We start from the raw sequence: 16,514 nt of genomic DNA, 5'->3' as shown, positions 1-16,514 counted from the left end.
GTACTAAGATATTTAGATCTTTAATAATAAATATATCTAATTCTTAATCAATGTAGCTAATAATTTCATACTCTACAATTTAAGTTTAGAATTTTCCCATTAATATAATAATTATAGAAAATTATCGATAAAAAATTATCATCAGAGTTTTATTACTACTCTATTGTTAAATCAGTGCTCTTATTTGACTATGACACCGATTACTTCACTGTACACAGTTGAAAACATGAGATAAGAAAAATTCTTTTTATTTACAAATAACAGATCCGATAACAAGTTCTTATAACGATACTCAGACCACATCATATAAATGTACTAAAATATCTTTGGTATAAATTGTAAAATGCAGAAAATATGATAGTTATCCAAATTTCGTGATTTTTTATAGTTCATGATTAAGACTATTTTGACTGAGTCAGTTCTTTGATGAAAATGTTTATTTAATAGTATAACATTGAATTTAAGTATTTTAAAATTTTAATAAATTTACAGTAGTATAACAAAAAATTTAGCCCTGATTAATATTTCAATTCTTTGCATCTGAGCCAAATAAAAGAACAGTTTAAAAATGATATTTAATATATATTGCTTTCTGAAAGAACAGAATATTGGTTCATGCTATTTGAAAAATATTAATATTACATATTAATCATTTTAATTTTTTAGAATCAAGTAATTATTATTAAGTACAGTCATAAGTGATTACAGAAAATGGTGAAGTATATATAATTCGATTAAACTTTTAAGACGTTATTTCACGTAAACATAAATAATTTTATATAAAAATTTATAGTGTTAATGTGAAATGCTTTATTTATTTATTAAATTTTTATAATTATACTTAATACTTTAATGTCTCCGCACATTGCAGTAAAGTAAATTTAAAGCAAATGAAATTGTTCTAATAAGAATGTGCTTAAGATGTGCTACATAATTTGTACAAAACAATAATATAATATAGTTATCACAATCTCATAACTCATAATATTGTTATTAATCTTTATTAAAATAATAGATAATTTAATATTATTATTTCTAATGTCTTATTTTAAATTTATGACTTCTCTCTTAGCATAACAGTCATAGTGGGCCAATGCTTACAATGTTTTTCAGTTTTACCGATTCGATGATTCTTCAGTTATACGTACCGATCTTTTAAAACATATAAATTTATAATTTACCGATCCCTTTTTTCTTCGATCTTTGCAGGAATATTTTTCACCGCTTGCTTTAAACTCATTCTTTGCACAAATACATACTTTACATACCAATTCTAACGGTTCAGTAAGATATATAATTTATTTGTAGAACCTCAATTTTTTCCTTTTAAATTTATTGATATTTTTTATATGATTCTTCAGAAACATATGACGAAAGACGAAATTATGACAGATAAAACGAAATTCTTAATAGAACATATTGTTTAGAATTGATTTCTCTTTAAAAATCATTTTATTTGTTATTTCTTATTAGACCTAACTGTTAATATTGAGAACAATACAAATATCTTTTGTAAACTAACTCAAATATTCTTGTTGATAGAATGACTCTTTTGAATCTCATCAGTATTCCACAAATCGAATTAATTTATATGTAAATTAACTTTAACTGATATCAAACAATTCTCAATGGTAGAGACTTAGACTTTCCTTCTGAATATTTCTTTGGTTACGTTCGATTGCTAGTGCAAGATCTCTACCACGATTGGAGTATTCCGATTCATAGGAAACCTAGCACCATGTTCATTTCCATTATATTTATGTTTATATATAAAATTTCTATACAATTTGATAACTATTTACTTAACTTTACCTGATGATTTAGTTGGAAGAAAAATTAAAGACCACTATTGACAAGCCAGATAGTTATCTAAGTACATTAGCTTAAGTCTATCATACGAGTTAAATTGAGATTTAGTATGACTATAAATAGTTTTACCTAAGGGTAGTAATATATAGTATTTATAAAGTACATACTTTAAAAAACTAGTTTACCATTATAGTTTCTATTTTCAGAAGTATAAAATATTACATAAATTACATTCCAATCAAAGGTTATAAAAATAATCTATAGTTCCATACATAAAAATTTCATTTTGAAATATTTTTGAATCCATTACGTTACATACTAGACACACATTACGTATACTTTTATAACCCATAGTTTCATATAATAAGACTTTATTTTAAAATGTTTTTGAACCCATTTCTTTCGGTGTCTTGTGTTTCTTTTAGAAGTTATTTACTGGTCATCAGTAAGTTATAAGATTGTTGGCATCAAACCCTTTCTGAAAAAAAAATTTTGTAGATTTTGGAACGTAGAAATTCTTCATATTGTTTAATAATTTGAGACCATTATAATTACAATATATAATTATAATAATTAACTATAATAATTTATATAATAATTATTTATAATATAATTAATTATTGTAATTGTTATGTAAGGCACTGAGACCTATAATATGAACAAAGGTGACGTTATTTTTGCTCTTGAGTTCTCATGAGAAGGCCTGCCACCGTTATTGAATTCGAAGTGAGTTTGACTTAGGCAAACAGTTTTCTTTATGCGGAAGTTAGTTACATTTCCGTTCGGTCAAGTGCACATTTATGAGGTCAATGTAAGTTGAGCCGGAAAAGCTGACTCATTACTTCAAATGGCAATGTTGTAAATTCGGAATAAAAAAAAACTTTTTAATTTCTTTGTTCAACGTAAAAAAAGTTCTATTTATTTTTTTAATACAAAAGTTTTAGCCAAATTTGTGTATTCAATTTCTTAGATTTCAATTAATTAAAAACTAATAAGTCAAAAAAAAAATAAAAATAACAGTCAAATTTTGAATTTCGGTTTAAAATAACTGGTCATGGTTTTGGAATTTAATTTACGCTTGGAAAAAATTGAAACTGTGGATGTCATGATGCATTGCTGAGATTATTAGCACACTTAAAACTATTTACACAACTAATACTTAATAAGCGGGTCCAATGTTATATGGGGCTGGAGCTGGACGGGGTACATACAATTTAGCGACGGCTTCAGATGGAACTACAGGTAAGGCAACGGTATTGTATTGTGGTACGCCTTGGATGGCTTTGTAGTTCAATTGACCTGGGTTCAATTGTGTGGCAACAGCTGGTTGGATTACATTATATCTGGGAGCTGGGTGACCGTATCTGGGTGCTGCAGCATAACCTGGAGCAGCGCCATATACTGGTGAAGGTGCTGGTAAAACAACAGATTGTGCTGGTGCATAGGCTGGTGCATGTGGTGCAGCATAGGCGGGTTGAGCTATAACTTGGGCAGATGGTGCAGCTGCTGATGAGGCGGCTGAAGATGAAGATGAAGCTGGTGCAGTATCCAAATATTTGTGAATATTAGCTATGCCAGATAAGCTACGCAAGCTAACTTGTTGGACAGCTGGAACACCACTGCCATATGGTAAAGCTACAGGAACACAATAGCCGATAGCTACGGAAGCGAATAGCACCAATGCAAATGTCTATATTAAGCGAAACAATAAAAACGGAAGTGCAATTTTATTAAATTTATAATTAAAACTTTTCCAAATAAAAAACTACGAATTGCAAACTTACAATATATTTTGTCATGTTGATTGTTTATGGGTTGCGTTAATTAGTTTATTTCACAATTGGTACTAATAAGCAAATGCAAATCGCGCACTTCTTTTTATAAGCAACAATTTTTCAACGTGCTCAAGACGTGATTTCAAATCTTTATTCAAGCTGCATCAAGTCAAGCCGATCTACATACTTCTTATTATTTTTATATACTTATATTAAATATTGTATAAATAATATTTTATTTCTTATTTCAAGTTAATCAATGCATACATACAGCTGCTTTCATCGGGCACGCCCATTAGAGGTGGTCGTCAATAAGTTTGAGCTATATTAGTGAAAGATACTGATTATGAAGCCGAAATAAAATGAGTGTAAACTCAATTTTAATTTACCAATCTTTTCAATGTGAGAATATAATTACAAATAGAACTATAAACAAATAGTACATAATGGTAAATACAATTATCTGATCTATTATATATATTTTGATCAGATAAGAATATTGCGTTAAATTCGAAAAATGAAGCTATTTGCTCTTATAAAGCCATACCAACCAGCCATACCAAACGAAAAGTACCATACTAAGTAGGTCATTGTCGATCTTTTCAATAGGTAAATATTTTATTAATGCATATCGGTATTAAGGTTTATGATTGGTTTATGATTGGAATGTATATTTAGTGTGAGTAGTAGATATAGTTATTTTTTATATCATTTAGTAAGGCCAATAATAATTCTTACATTGCCTTTTTAAATTTATTTTAGACTAGAATTTGTTTGAAGAGAAAAATTCATCCTCGTTACTATTTTGTTTTGTTTTGAAAATACAGTTAACGAAATAATCGATAAACTAACAGATGGAGCCACAGATGGAGCTACAAATTTCAAGTAGTCTTACAGTTTTAACACTAAAAAAATTTTATGTAGACAGTTAAATCGTTAAATCTGAATCCCACTACTTAAATAAATCTTCAAACACTTCTAAAATCACTGATGATAAGTACTTGGCAATACTCAAAACAACGTTATATGGTCAGACAAATTCAAATAAATTAACTAAAATTTTTGTTGTTATTTCTTCATTACTGTTAGACTCAAATCTAATTTCACTATGTTCATTGGTATTCTAATAAAGCACATATTTTGCTTTAAAGAAATACATACCTAAAAAAATTTGAAATTAAATTATTAGCTTTTATTAAAATATATTTTTTCTTTTATAGGTTGGACTATAAATTTTATGGAATTTATAAAATTTAATAAAATTAATATTTACCCAATTCATATTCCATCACTTTTTCAGATGAAATTATTTGTGACATATTGCTAATCAAATTTATTACTAATATTTTGTATAGTGAATTTAAAACTAAATTATTCTGAACCACTTATATCAATACCTTTTTAATATTAATTGGTCTAATCTTAGTTTAAAATTTCTCAACAGCCAAAAAGTATATATTTATACATCAATAAAATTATAAACAACATTCTCTGTTAAACTGTTACACACCCACTTACTGTTAATTAAAATCTAACTAAATACTTTAAATAATTAATTAAAAGAACAGTTATTTTTTTTTTAAATTAACTTATTTATTTAAGACTTTTCATCACGTTTGGGCACAACTCAATGGAGTTGCTTTTTAACTTAATTTTAACTTAATATCTGCCTCCAGGGAGAAGAGCTGCTCGTGCCAACAAGCCGGTATATTCAAGAGGATTTGGTAGAGGTTCTGCAGATAAGACAGCATATGAAGGTACTGCCAATTCTCCATAACGACCAGCATTCAAACGAGCGGCGCGTGAGGCAGCAGCAGCTGTTGCAGATGGATGTGATGGAGCAGGAACCAAGCGATTTGCAGGTGCTACACCGTATGAAACGCGAGCAGGAATGACTGGTTTTAAAACTTGTGAGACGACAGCTGGTACACCATAACCTGGTGCTACGCCATAACCTGGTGCTCTATATGCTGGCACAGCCACTGGCACATTTTGATAAGCAACTTGTGGTGCATATACACGTGGAGAAATATAGCTGGCGGAGATGTAACCTAAAGTTGCGAGTAAGACAGCGAAATACTGTAAATAATAAAGGTACATTTAGTAAAGGAATTCACAGGAATTTATTGTACTTGAATTTATTTCATTAAATTTATTTAATTTCATTAATTCATAAAAATTGTGCTTTTACTTACCAAGTATTTGGACATGTTTATTTTTTAATTGTTAATAGTTTTCTATGTAAATTAATATTTAACTATACGCTTTAACTGCATTTCAAATGCTTTTATACAAAATTTCGCCGTCTAGTGGTGCGCCGGATTACGTGACACATTTAAAGAACATTTTCTTCGAACCATTGGTAATTCTGGTTCGTATAGATTACCAGAGAGCTTAGAACGAAGTTCTGTGTAATTGTTTACGAATTCGTTACGCCAGTGTCACTGATAGTGTTTGGCATATAATTGCTGTTATTATTCGACAAAATTTTTGTGAAATATTTTAGAATTTATTCAATAATTTTTTTTTAATTTTTTTAGACAATAATCTAACAATTATAAAATATTTTTGTTTGCATAAAAGCCTATACTTAATAATAATATCAGCAATGTCGTGCAATTCAAAATAATATATTATTTCAAAATCGAACTAACATTCCGTACACATACCTTCTTACGTACCTATGAACCTTTGTGTACTGATTTTATATTATCATGTCTGAGAAAATTTTAAAAATTTTATATCTATATCTTATATAATATATAAAGTATAAGAAAAACATTATATATTCGTAAATAATTTTATATCAATCATTATGGGCAATATTCGTCCAAAACTATTACCATTGTTAAGCAGTATATCCAGATATACGTATACTTGTTATATTTCATGTATTTGATTAATCATATTTAATACTAAATTCCATGATTTCTTATTAACATTTACTACAAATAGTGCAAATAGAAGATAGCAGTAATAATTAATAATATAAAGTGCTCTCCATTGTTATACTCGATCTTTCTTATAAAATATAAACAGTCTAATAAATAAATAAGCCTTAAACAACTACGAAAAAAATGACTTACCTAATAAATAGAAATGCGAAATTATTATAAAATCAGTGTAAAGATATAGGAAAAATATTTTACCATATATATATTTAATCCCTTAACTCCTAGAAGAAGCATAGGAGCGCATTATCCATATATATATGGTAATATATTACTTATAAATTTATTAGTGAATAAGCAATCATAATATTATACTTAAGTTTATATTCGATAACATAATTAACCTAAGTTAACTATTTAGTTTTAGAAATGTGTTATATATCTGAAATATAAACGTTAAGTATCACCAATGACTGATATTATCAATGCAGTAAATGTATATATTTTATTATATGTTATTATGTTATATAAAGACAAGAAATATGACTAAGTGTTTTGGTCTTTAATTATACAGATAAAGCAATAATTTTCTGTTATGGTTAATAATAATTCGGATAAGTAATGAGCTGATAAGTGATTGCTGTAAACATTGACTATAAAATTATAGTAGTACTTTTAATAGCATGCATCATAGAAATATGTAACGAAGTCTTGAAGAGTACAAATCCAGACAAGCCAATTAAATTGTGATAAAGAAATTATCAAGTAAGGAATACTATATACATACTATATACTATACAATACCATTATTTTTCTATGTACTCAGGTAACCTATTGAGCTGATGATAATAAAATGAAAATAAAATTAAATAACATAGAGTAAAATAAAATAATATTAAATATAAATAAAATATAATGAAATAAAAGAAAATAAAATAAAACAAAATAAAAAAATATAATAAAATAAAATAAAATATGATAAAATTAAATAAAATAATAAATAATAAAATAATACAAAATAAAATAAAATGAATCTAGTACATTTAAATTTAAACAAAACAAAAACAAAACAAAAACATAAAATGGAAATAATAATATAATATAAAATAACAAAAATAAAACTAAAATAAAATGATTTCATATAATATAAAATAATATGAATAAGAATAAAATAAAAAGTAAAATGAAACACATCCAAATAGAATTAAAAATAGACTGAAATAATCAAATTAAATAATCAACTAAATATAAAAAAAATAAAATAATATAAAATAACGAAAAATAAAATACATCAAGTAATTTAAAAAAATTGTATTTTATAACACAACAAAATGAGTAAATTATATAAAAAAAAATAATAAAATAGAATAGAATAATATAAAAAATATAGTCATATCATAATAAAAAAAATACAATAAAGTAAAAAAATATAAAATTAGTTTAATATAACATTAATACATAACAACATAAAAATAAAAATAAAATTAAATTAAAATAAATAAAGTGAAATAATACTTAAATAATAATGATATAATATATCCTAAAATTATATAAAACAAATAATATATTATAAATCAAAATGAAACAGTTAAGTAAATAAATAATAAACAAAATAAAATAATAAATAGAATAAAACAAAATAGTTAATATATTAAATTAATTTAAATTGAATTTAAATTAAATAAAAAAATGTAAATAAAGCAAACTCAAATAAAAATCACAAGAAATTAAAGAAAGTAGAAAAATAAAATGAAAAATTTATCAAAATAAAATGATTCACAAATTAATAATAAATAAAAAATGAACTATAATGAATGAGTAAATAATAAATAAAATTAAGTAAAATAATTCAAGTTTCTTAAAGTTTAATAGTATTAATAATTATTTCAAAAATTATTCCCATCTGAAATTTATTTTCTAGAATTTGAAATTCTTGATAGAGCGAATAAATTACTATAAATATATATATATATATAGATATATATTTATGTTACATCGTACAATATAAAAATTGTATAGATAAATTTCTATATATTTCTATATTACGATACAAATGTCAATAATAACTGGAGGCTTGCATTCTTCGGGCTTATTATAGTTATATATAATAAAACAAAAAAATATAAAATATGTAGGCATGACTGCACTCCATAATATTATATATCAATTATAAATCAAACAAAAATATATATATTTTATATTAGTTCTAATCTTTTATTATTTTCAATTAGCCAAATTGTAAATCACAGTTTAATAAATTGAACCTAAAGGTACACCATATGGAGCAACTACTGAACCATATGGAGCATGGCGACCTATAACGGCACCTGGACGACCAGCTACAGAGGAAGCAGCAGCTGCTGATGCGGATTTAGCTGCATTTGGTGCGACAATGGAACGGCTTGGAGCATATGACACTGGGTATGAATTAATGATACGTGGTATAGCTATGGGATTAATGAGTGGGGCACCAGGAGAAGGAGCATGTAATGCTAAGCCCACCAAATTTGGATTCCCATAACCGCCCAACACTGGAGCTCCATATCCACCAATACCACCGTATAAACTGCAGTTGACAACAGCAAAGATAGCAGCGAAGTAAGCGCAAACCTTTAAATAAAGAAAGAATTAAGTTAATAACTTGTTCATCTTTGTTATTGGATTAATAATAGTTTCAGGAACTAGAACTTCTTTAATACTTACGAAGTAACGGTTCATGTTGTTGTTTGAATTTGGTAATTGAAACTAATGATTTACTTACATTTTCAAATGGTATATATACCCAAATTCAGGCGAATCCATACTCATTAAAGTACGTGACATTATGTTAAGAACAAAAAATCTAAGTTTGACTTCAAAATTAGTAGCCTGTGCCGGCTTCGTGTTTACTTTTTAGTGTTTTTTTTGCATAGTTTTTTCAAAGAACTAAATTAAACATAATAATCACTCGTGCTATATGTAATTATTATTACAAAACATTTATTTCCAAATAAAAAATGATCGCTTTATGTAAACTCAGTAGCCAACTTCTTTGACATAAACAAAATTTCTTAAACGTGAAGCCAAAACTAGCAATTCGTGTATAAAATAGACTTTTAATGGAAGTAACCAGAAAATAGAGATACGCAGCCTAACGAACTTAAATATTTAATGCATGAATCAATCGATTTAATTTTATATGTAATACGACATATTCTTATAATTGATACATAGTAGGAGAAGTAAGTATGTTATAATACTAGACCACTAAACAAAACCTTGTGGAGATCGCTTCCCTAGTGATAAACACAAAATCTAGGTATAAGATATCTTTGAAGACAAGCAGCTTAACCTAATAAATAGAACTTTTAATTTTTCAGCAAGGAAAGTGGGTAATATTTCTCTCTGTTCAATTCTCTACAAGAACTTGTAGTAATCAATAGGTAGTATATCAAATACTGGGTTATAGAAGAGGCAATGTGTTAGAATTGTCTAAACTAACACACAAAATAATTTAATCTAATAATACTATATATATAATATTGTTATATACGATATATAATTAAACTTTGCAGCTAATGCTCCAAATCAATGATTTGGCAATACTGTGTTATAGAAGTATAGACATACTTTTGTTTTGTAAAAAAAGATTAGTTAAAAAGTATCGATCATAGTAACGAATTGGATTATATTTATTATTTTGTCTTTGACCATTATCAAAGAAATTAACTTTAAAATCATTATTTTTATATTAGAAAGAGACTTAATAATTCTATTATGTAACCTCTACATGGTATATATATAACGAGTAAGTCATTTACTCGTTATATAAATATATAGAAAATATAGCATATTTTTGGTGGATATGCTTATTATTATATACCTCCAAAATCATTTTTTTTTTTGTATTTTTAACTTGCACTGAATAAATAATAATATAAAAAAAAAATATTATGTTCTTATAAAAGTTGGGAATAGCATAATTAAGTAATAATATTAATAAAACATATTCGTTATAGTTAGATAGAGTCGTACATAAAGAACTGATAAAGCTTATTTATTAAGTTAATAAATTACGAGGCTTTTTTATAAAAAATAAAAATATCTTTAAAATACTTCTAATCCATTGTTATATATGTATATTTAAATTTCTTAATGCAATTCAATTAATCTATGAAACTAATTTTTCTAACAAATTGAAACATATTCATAATATTATATTCATTTTCATTAAATTTTCGTTAAACAATATTTAATAAATGGAATTAATGATCCGAAAACCATATGGAGCATCTATTGGAGAAACTAAGGGAACTTCATAGCGATTTCCAATTACTCTTTTGTTTCCAGCAGAAGAGGCAGCTGCAAATGCGGCATTAGCAACTGAATGTCTTAGATTGTATACAACATTACATGGCTTGATGACGCCTAGCACGATTGGATCATATAATTACAACATAATTGGACCTAAATGTGTTAGATCCGTTAAATGTAGGTCAAGATATGGTTTTCTGAAAATAGCTCCAGAAATTACACCGAGATATCCTGAGAGGTTAATGCAGTTAACAACATCTAAGATTGGCGCGAAATAAGTGAAAATATTAAAATTTTGAAAAGAATGAAATGAATTTAATAAATTGTTCTTATTGAGTTGGGAATTAAATTTTTATCCTGGAATTAAATTTTCTGATACTTGCAATACAAATGAAATGAAAATGAACACGAGTTGTAATAGAAACTAAATACAATTTTATAAAATATGGTAAATAAAATGAAATATCTAAATATCTAAAATATTCTACCATTCTTATCAAGATTTTTAGTGATAAATAAATTATATCTACAAAATTTTGAAATTATTCTGTCTGCAGTGTGAAAGAAGCTCGAGAAGTGGTTCACACCGTTTGACTATAATAGTTTTACAACCATAACTTTTTCCTATATATGGACAGTTGTGTATGTCGGTAAATAGTGTTAAAACTACGATCTTTTCAGCAATCAGTAATGTATGTTATTATTTTCAATAACATTTATCTACTCTATAACATTAAGTAAAAAATTTTTTTTAATAATTTCTCATTCTTTCACTCAACTAAACGTAAAAATTAAATAAAAAATTATTTATTTTAATTCAAGGATTTTATTATTCTTATTTTATGTTTCATTGATCACAGTCTAATAAATTGAACCCAAGCCGCTATAGCCCAAAGGCACACCATATCCGCGATTTCCACTGGCAGCAGCAGCAGAAGAAGCTGCAGATGCAGCACTAGGTCTTCCTAAGCGACTGACACCATATGGAGCGACACCGTATGGGCTGATGAGACCGCGTAGATGAGGTACTGGGGCATAACTCAATGGACCAGTAACTGCTACTACAGCAGCAGGGTTTCTTGACAAGCTATAACCACCAGGTTGAACTCCGTATCCACCCAAGCCACCATATACACTGCAGTTAACAACAGCCAAGATGACGGCGAAATAAGCGGCAACCTTAATATTTAGAAAACCAAAAATCAAAAGTTAATGATTTGTTCATCCTTGTTTTTGGATTAATAATATTTTCAGGAACTATAGGTTCTTTGATACTTACAAAGTAACGGTTCATGTTGATATTATAATTTAGTAAATGAAACTAATGATTTGCTTACATTTTCAAATGGTATATATACCCAAATTCAGGCGAATCCATACTCATTAAAGTACGTGACATTATGTTAAGAACAAAAAATCTAAGTTTGGCTTCAAAATTAGTAGCCTGTGCCGGCTTCGTGTTTACTTTTTAGTGTTTTTTTTGTATAGTTTTTTCAAAGAACTAAATTAAACATAATAATCACTCGTGCTATATGTAATTATTATTACAAAACATTTATTTCCAAATAAAAAATGATCGCTTTATGTAAATGCAGTTGCCAACTTCTTTGACATAAACAAAATTTCTTAAACGTGAAGCCGAAACTAGCAATTCGTGTATAAAATAGACTTTTAATAGAAGTACCCAGAAAATTGATATACGCAGCCTAACGAATTTAAATATTTAATGTATGAATCAATCGATTTAATTTTATATAAAATATGACATATTTGTGTAAATAATATATATAAAGAAAAGTATCTATATTATAATACTAGATGTCTGAACAAAGGCTTGTGGAGATCGCTTCCCAAATGATAAACACGATATTTTTAAGATATATATGAACACTAACAGCTTAACCGAATAAATAGAACTTTTCACATTTCAGATAGGAAAATAGGCAACCTGTCTCTCTGTTCAAGAATTCTCTACAAGATTCTCTATTCTACTAATCAATAGGAATTATAAAAAATTCAATGATTTGGTAATATTCGGTTATAAAAGCGACACAAGTTAGGTAAAAGATTTGAAACACAAGTTTTAAACCTACTTAAAAAAACGATAAATATAGTGATTAAGAGGTGACAATACATCACAACTGTCTAAAGTTAAAGACGATATAATTAAATCAATATATAATATAATTTTGTTATACACAATATATAATTGAAATGTTCAACTAATACCTCAAGAAAAAATTGGTTCAAGAGGAAATTAAAATTTTATAGTAAAGTTTATAGTAAATACTTTCAGAGTATTACTAGACGTTACTTAATAGTGCCCACATATTAATTATAGTAATTGGAATTAAACAAAATACTTTAAGTTATTAATATAAATAAAAACGAATAAACATATATAAATCAAATTTTTTTAAATGTGCTGAATTTACATATATAAATCAATGACAATATCAGAAAATACGATAAAGAAATCTCTTTGATCCAGTCTTTTAATTGACTAAGATTTTATAATTTATTTAAAAAATTTTAAAAAAAATTATTTAAAAAGTATCGATCAAAGTTGTGATCTAGGTTTATATTTATTATTTTGTCTTTGACCATTAAATATGACATTATATATTGCCAATACTCTAAGAAAAATAAACTTTGAAATCAGTCTTCTTATATTAGAAAGAAAATTTAAAAAAAACATCGAACTTTTCTATTATAGAACCTCCACATGGTATATAGAGAACGAGTAAGTTATTTACTCGTTATATATTAAAATAGAAAATATAGCATATTTTTGGTGGATATTTTTATTATTAAATACCTCCAAAATAATTTTTTTTCTATTGTTAACATGCGCTGAATATAAAAAATAAATGAATATAAAATATAAAAAATTAATAAAGAGGTTTTTCGAACAGTAGTGAACTACAACAACAATAACCCATTTTATATTATTTTAACTAAATGAATTTAATTAATTTAGTTTGAGTAAAAAATTAATACAATGTTTCTATAATAATTGAGAATAGCATATTTAAGTAATATTCTTAGTAAAACATATGCGTAATAGTTCGATAGGGTTAGATATAAAGAACTGATAAAACTTATTTATTAAGTTAATAAATTACAAGCATTTTTTTTAAAAATTAAAAAATATTTTTAAAATATTTCTAATCAATTGTTATATATGTATATTTAAATTTCTTAATTGAATTCAATTTATCTATGAAACTAATTTTTCTAACAAATTGAAACATATTCATATTATTATATTCATTTTCATTTTCATTAAACAATTTTTAGTAAATTTGGTTAATTAACTGAGAACCATAGGGAGAAACTATTGGAGAAACTAATGGAAATTCATAGCGATTTGCAATTACTCTTGTGTTTCCAGCAGAAGAGACAGCTGCAGATGCAGTATTAGCGGCTGAGTGCCTTACAGCATCACATGGATTAATGACGTCTAGCACAATTAGACAAATTAATTACACCATAATTGGACTCAAATGTTTTAGACCCGTTAAATGTGGATCAGAATATGGTTTTCTGACAATAGCTTCGCAAATTACACTGCGATATCCTAAGAGATCAATACAATTAAAAACTGCTAAGATGGTCGTTAAATAAGTAAATATATTAAAACTTAGAAAAGAATAAAATTAATTTAATCAATTGATTTTACTAAGGTAGAAATAATATTTTTATAATAGAATTAAATCTCTTGATACTCACAATAAAACAATTCATGTTGTTGTTTTGATTTGTTAATTGTAACTAATAGTTTATTCACATCAATTGGTTTATATATGTTAGAAATTTCAAGTATAATAGAAAAACATGAAAACCTATATTTTGTGAAGTTTTATCTATAGCCAAAAGAAGATAAGCAAATAGAAATCGATAAAATATAGATTGACTAACCTTTTTCCATTTAACCAAAACATCAATTTTTCTAGTTGCCTATAATCACACATAACATATGTATGTCAGTAGGATAGAATTAAAATTATTAATAGATGACCGATTAGGTCACTGTAGGCCGGGCAACCATCCTACCCAAATATAATGATCTAATGTAACAAAATACTCTCCCTATTTGATTGTCTCCCTAAGGTTTCTTATCACATTCTATACGATTATCCCGCCTTATCTTTATCTAGAAAAACATACTGTCACAAAAGCTCTTAACTACTTATTAACCAAATAACAGAACTATGCTTTGAAAAACAAGCTCAGCGATTCAGACAAATAATAAGAACAAAATTTAGAGACTTTTTTAAACATAAGTCCGAGTGAAGTGATAAAATTATTTTCTGAATATCTTTATTTATTTTGATATCTATATTTATTTTATTTTGGATATATATCAAAACCTAAGCAGAATACTTTAAGAAAATTTAAAACTTAAACAGTCTCTCACAGAATTTTTGAGAACTATTTTCTATAAGAAGTAGATGTTTATTGTTGATGAAAGGCAATATCTATAATATTCTACTATTCTTAACAAGATTTTTAGTGATAAATAAATTATATCTACAAAATTTTGAAATTATTCTATCTGCAGTGTGAAAGAAGCTCGAGAATTGGTTGACACCGTTTAACTATAATAGTTTTACAACCATAACTTTTTCCTATATGTGGACAATTCATATTCAATTTAATTCATTAAGTGGATATTATTCGTAACATTTATTTGTTCTATAATATTAAGTAAAATTTAATAATCTCGCATTTTTTCACTCAATTAAAATTAAAAATCAAACAAAAAGATTATTTATTTTAATTCAAGGATTTTATTATTCTCATTTGTCGAAATAGTTCATTGATCACAGCCTAATAAATTGAACCCAAGCCACCATAGCCCAAAGGTACACCATATCCGCGATTTCCACTGGCAGAAGCAGAAGCAGCAGCTGCTGCAGATGCGGAACTAGCTCTTCCTAAGCGGAGTGGGCTGAGACCATATGAATTGATACCGTATGGATTGACAATTGGTGAACCGTAACCCAATGGACTAATAACTGAGCCATAACCTCCAAGTCCATAACCCACGTTACTTAAACCACCATATATACTGCAGTTAACAACAGCCAAGATGACGGCGAAATAAGCGGCAACCTTAAAATTTAGAAGACCAAAAATCAAAAGTTAATGATTTGTTCATCCTTGTTGTCGGATTAAGAATATTTTCAGGAACTATAGGTTCTTTGATACTTACAAAGTAACGGTTCATGTTGATATTATAATTTAGTAATTGAAACTAATGATTTACTTACATTTTCAAATGGTATATATACCCAAATTCAGGCGAATCCATACTCATTAAACTACGTGACAATTTGTTAAGAAGAAAAAATCTAAGCTTGGTTTGCATTGATCACAAATTGGTAGCCTGTACGGGCAACACGCTTACTTTTTTCAGTGTTTTTTTAACAAATTTTTTTATGAAATAAATAAAAGCAAATAATCGGTCGTACTAAATGTAATTTATTTTACAAAACATTTGTTTCTTACCAAGTTAGCAAGAAATGATCGCTTTATGTAAACGTAGTGGCGACGTATTTCTTTTACAACAGAATTATTCAAAATATTAAACGCACGTCGATTGTATATTTTACTTTAGGTGGGGGAACATTTCAGTCAAATATGCGTTAATTAATTAATTAATTAAAATTTCTTTGTATTTTACAAATTTTACTGAATTATTTGTATTTTTTTTATTTTATTCCATTTACTCTAAGGAGCG

At 26.5% G+C, this 16,514-nt stretch overlaps 5 protein-coding genes across 5 annotated transcripts; all 5 read right to left on the bottom strand.

Moving 5' to 3' along the window:
• Nucleotides 1-2,600: 2,600 nt before the first annotated feature.
• LOC119671738 (chorion protein S19) lies at nucleotides 2,601-3,732 on the bottom strand. Its single transcript, XM_038082499.1, has 2 exons — nucleotides 3,594-3,732; nucleotides 2,601-3,499 (listed from the first exon to the last, which is right to left on the bottom strand). Exons 1-2 carry the CDS (start codon nucleotides 3,606-3,608, stop codon nucleotides 2,969-2,971), a joined length of 546 nt encoding a protein of 181 aa, XP_037938427.1. The 5' UTR covers nucleotides 3,609-3,732; the 3' UTR covers nucleotides 2,601-2,968.
• A 1,430-nt stretch (nucleotides 3,733-5,162) lies between these two features.
• On the bottom strand, nucleotides 5,163-5,885 carry LOC119673067 (chorion protein S15-like). The gene is made up of 2 exons (XM_038084284.1): nucleotides 5,780-5,885; nucleotides 5,163-5,663 (listed from the first exon to the last, which is right to left on the bottom strand). The coding sequence occupies exons 1-2, from the start codon at nucleotides 5,792-5,794 to the stop codon at nucleotides 5,244-5,246; spliced, it is 435 nt and encodes a 144-aa protein (XP_037940212.1). The 5' UTR covers nucleotides 5,795-5,885; the 3' UTR covers nucleotides 5,163-5,243.
• A 2,779-nt stretch (nucleotides 5,886-8,664) lies between these two features.
• On the bottom strand, nucleotides 8,665-9,265 carry LOC119673014. Its single transcript, XM_038084215.1, has 2 exons — nucleotides 9,179-9,265; nucleotides 8,665-9,085 (listed from the first exon to the last, which is right to left on the bottom strand). Exons 1-2 carry the CDS (start codon nucleotides 9,191-9,193, stop codon nucleotides 8,726-8,728), a joined length of 375 nt encoding a protein of 124 aa, XP_037940143.1. The 5' UTR covers nucleotides 9,194-9,265; the 3' UTR covers nucleotides 8,665-8,725.
• A 2,306-nt stretch (nucleotides 9,266-11,571) lies between these two features.
• LOC119669297 (cuticle protein 65-like) lies at nucleotides 11,572-12,146 on the bottom strand. Its single transcript, XM_038079137.1, has 2 exons — nucleotides 12,048-12,146; nucleotides 11,572-11,947 (listed from the first exon to the last, which is right to left on the bottom strand). The coding sequence occupies exons 1-2, from the start codon at nucleotides 12,060-12,062 to the stop codon at nucleotides 11,630-11,632; spliced, it is 333 nt and encodes a 110-aa protein (XP_037935065.1). The 5' UTR covers nucleotides 12,063-12,146; the 3' UTR covers nucleotides 11,572-11,629.
• A 3,392-nt stretch (nucleotides 12,147-15,538) lies between these two features.
• Nucleotides 15,539-16,068, bottom strand: LOC119669298 (spidroin-1). The gene is made up of 2 exons (XM_038079139.1): nucleotides 15,987-16,068; nucleotides 15,539-15,886 (listed from the first exon to the last, which is right to left on the bottom strand). The coding sequence occupies exons 1-2, from the start codon at nucleotides 15,999-16,001 to the stop codon at nucleotides 15,602-15,604; spliced, it is 300 nt and encodes a 99-aa protein (XP_037935067.1). The 5' UTR covers nucleotides 16,002-16,068; the 3' UTR covers nucleotides 15,539-15,601.
• Nucleotides 16,069-16,514: the final 446 nt, after the last annotated feature.

Source organism: Teleopsis dalmanni, chromosome 1 (assembly GCF_002237135.1).
Source record: "Teleopsis dalmanni isolate 2A chromosome 1, ASM223713v2, whole genome shotgun sequence".
NCBI lineage: Eukaryota > Metazoa > Arthropoda > Insecta > Diptera > Diopsidae > Teleopsis > Teleopsis dalmanni.
Note: the sequence above shows the minus strand (reverse complement) of the source record. Positions and strands in the feature narration are given on the sequence as shown.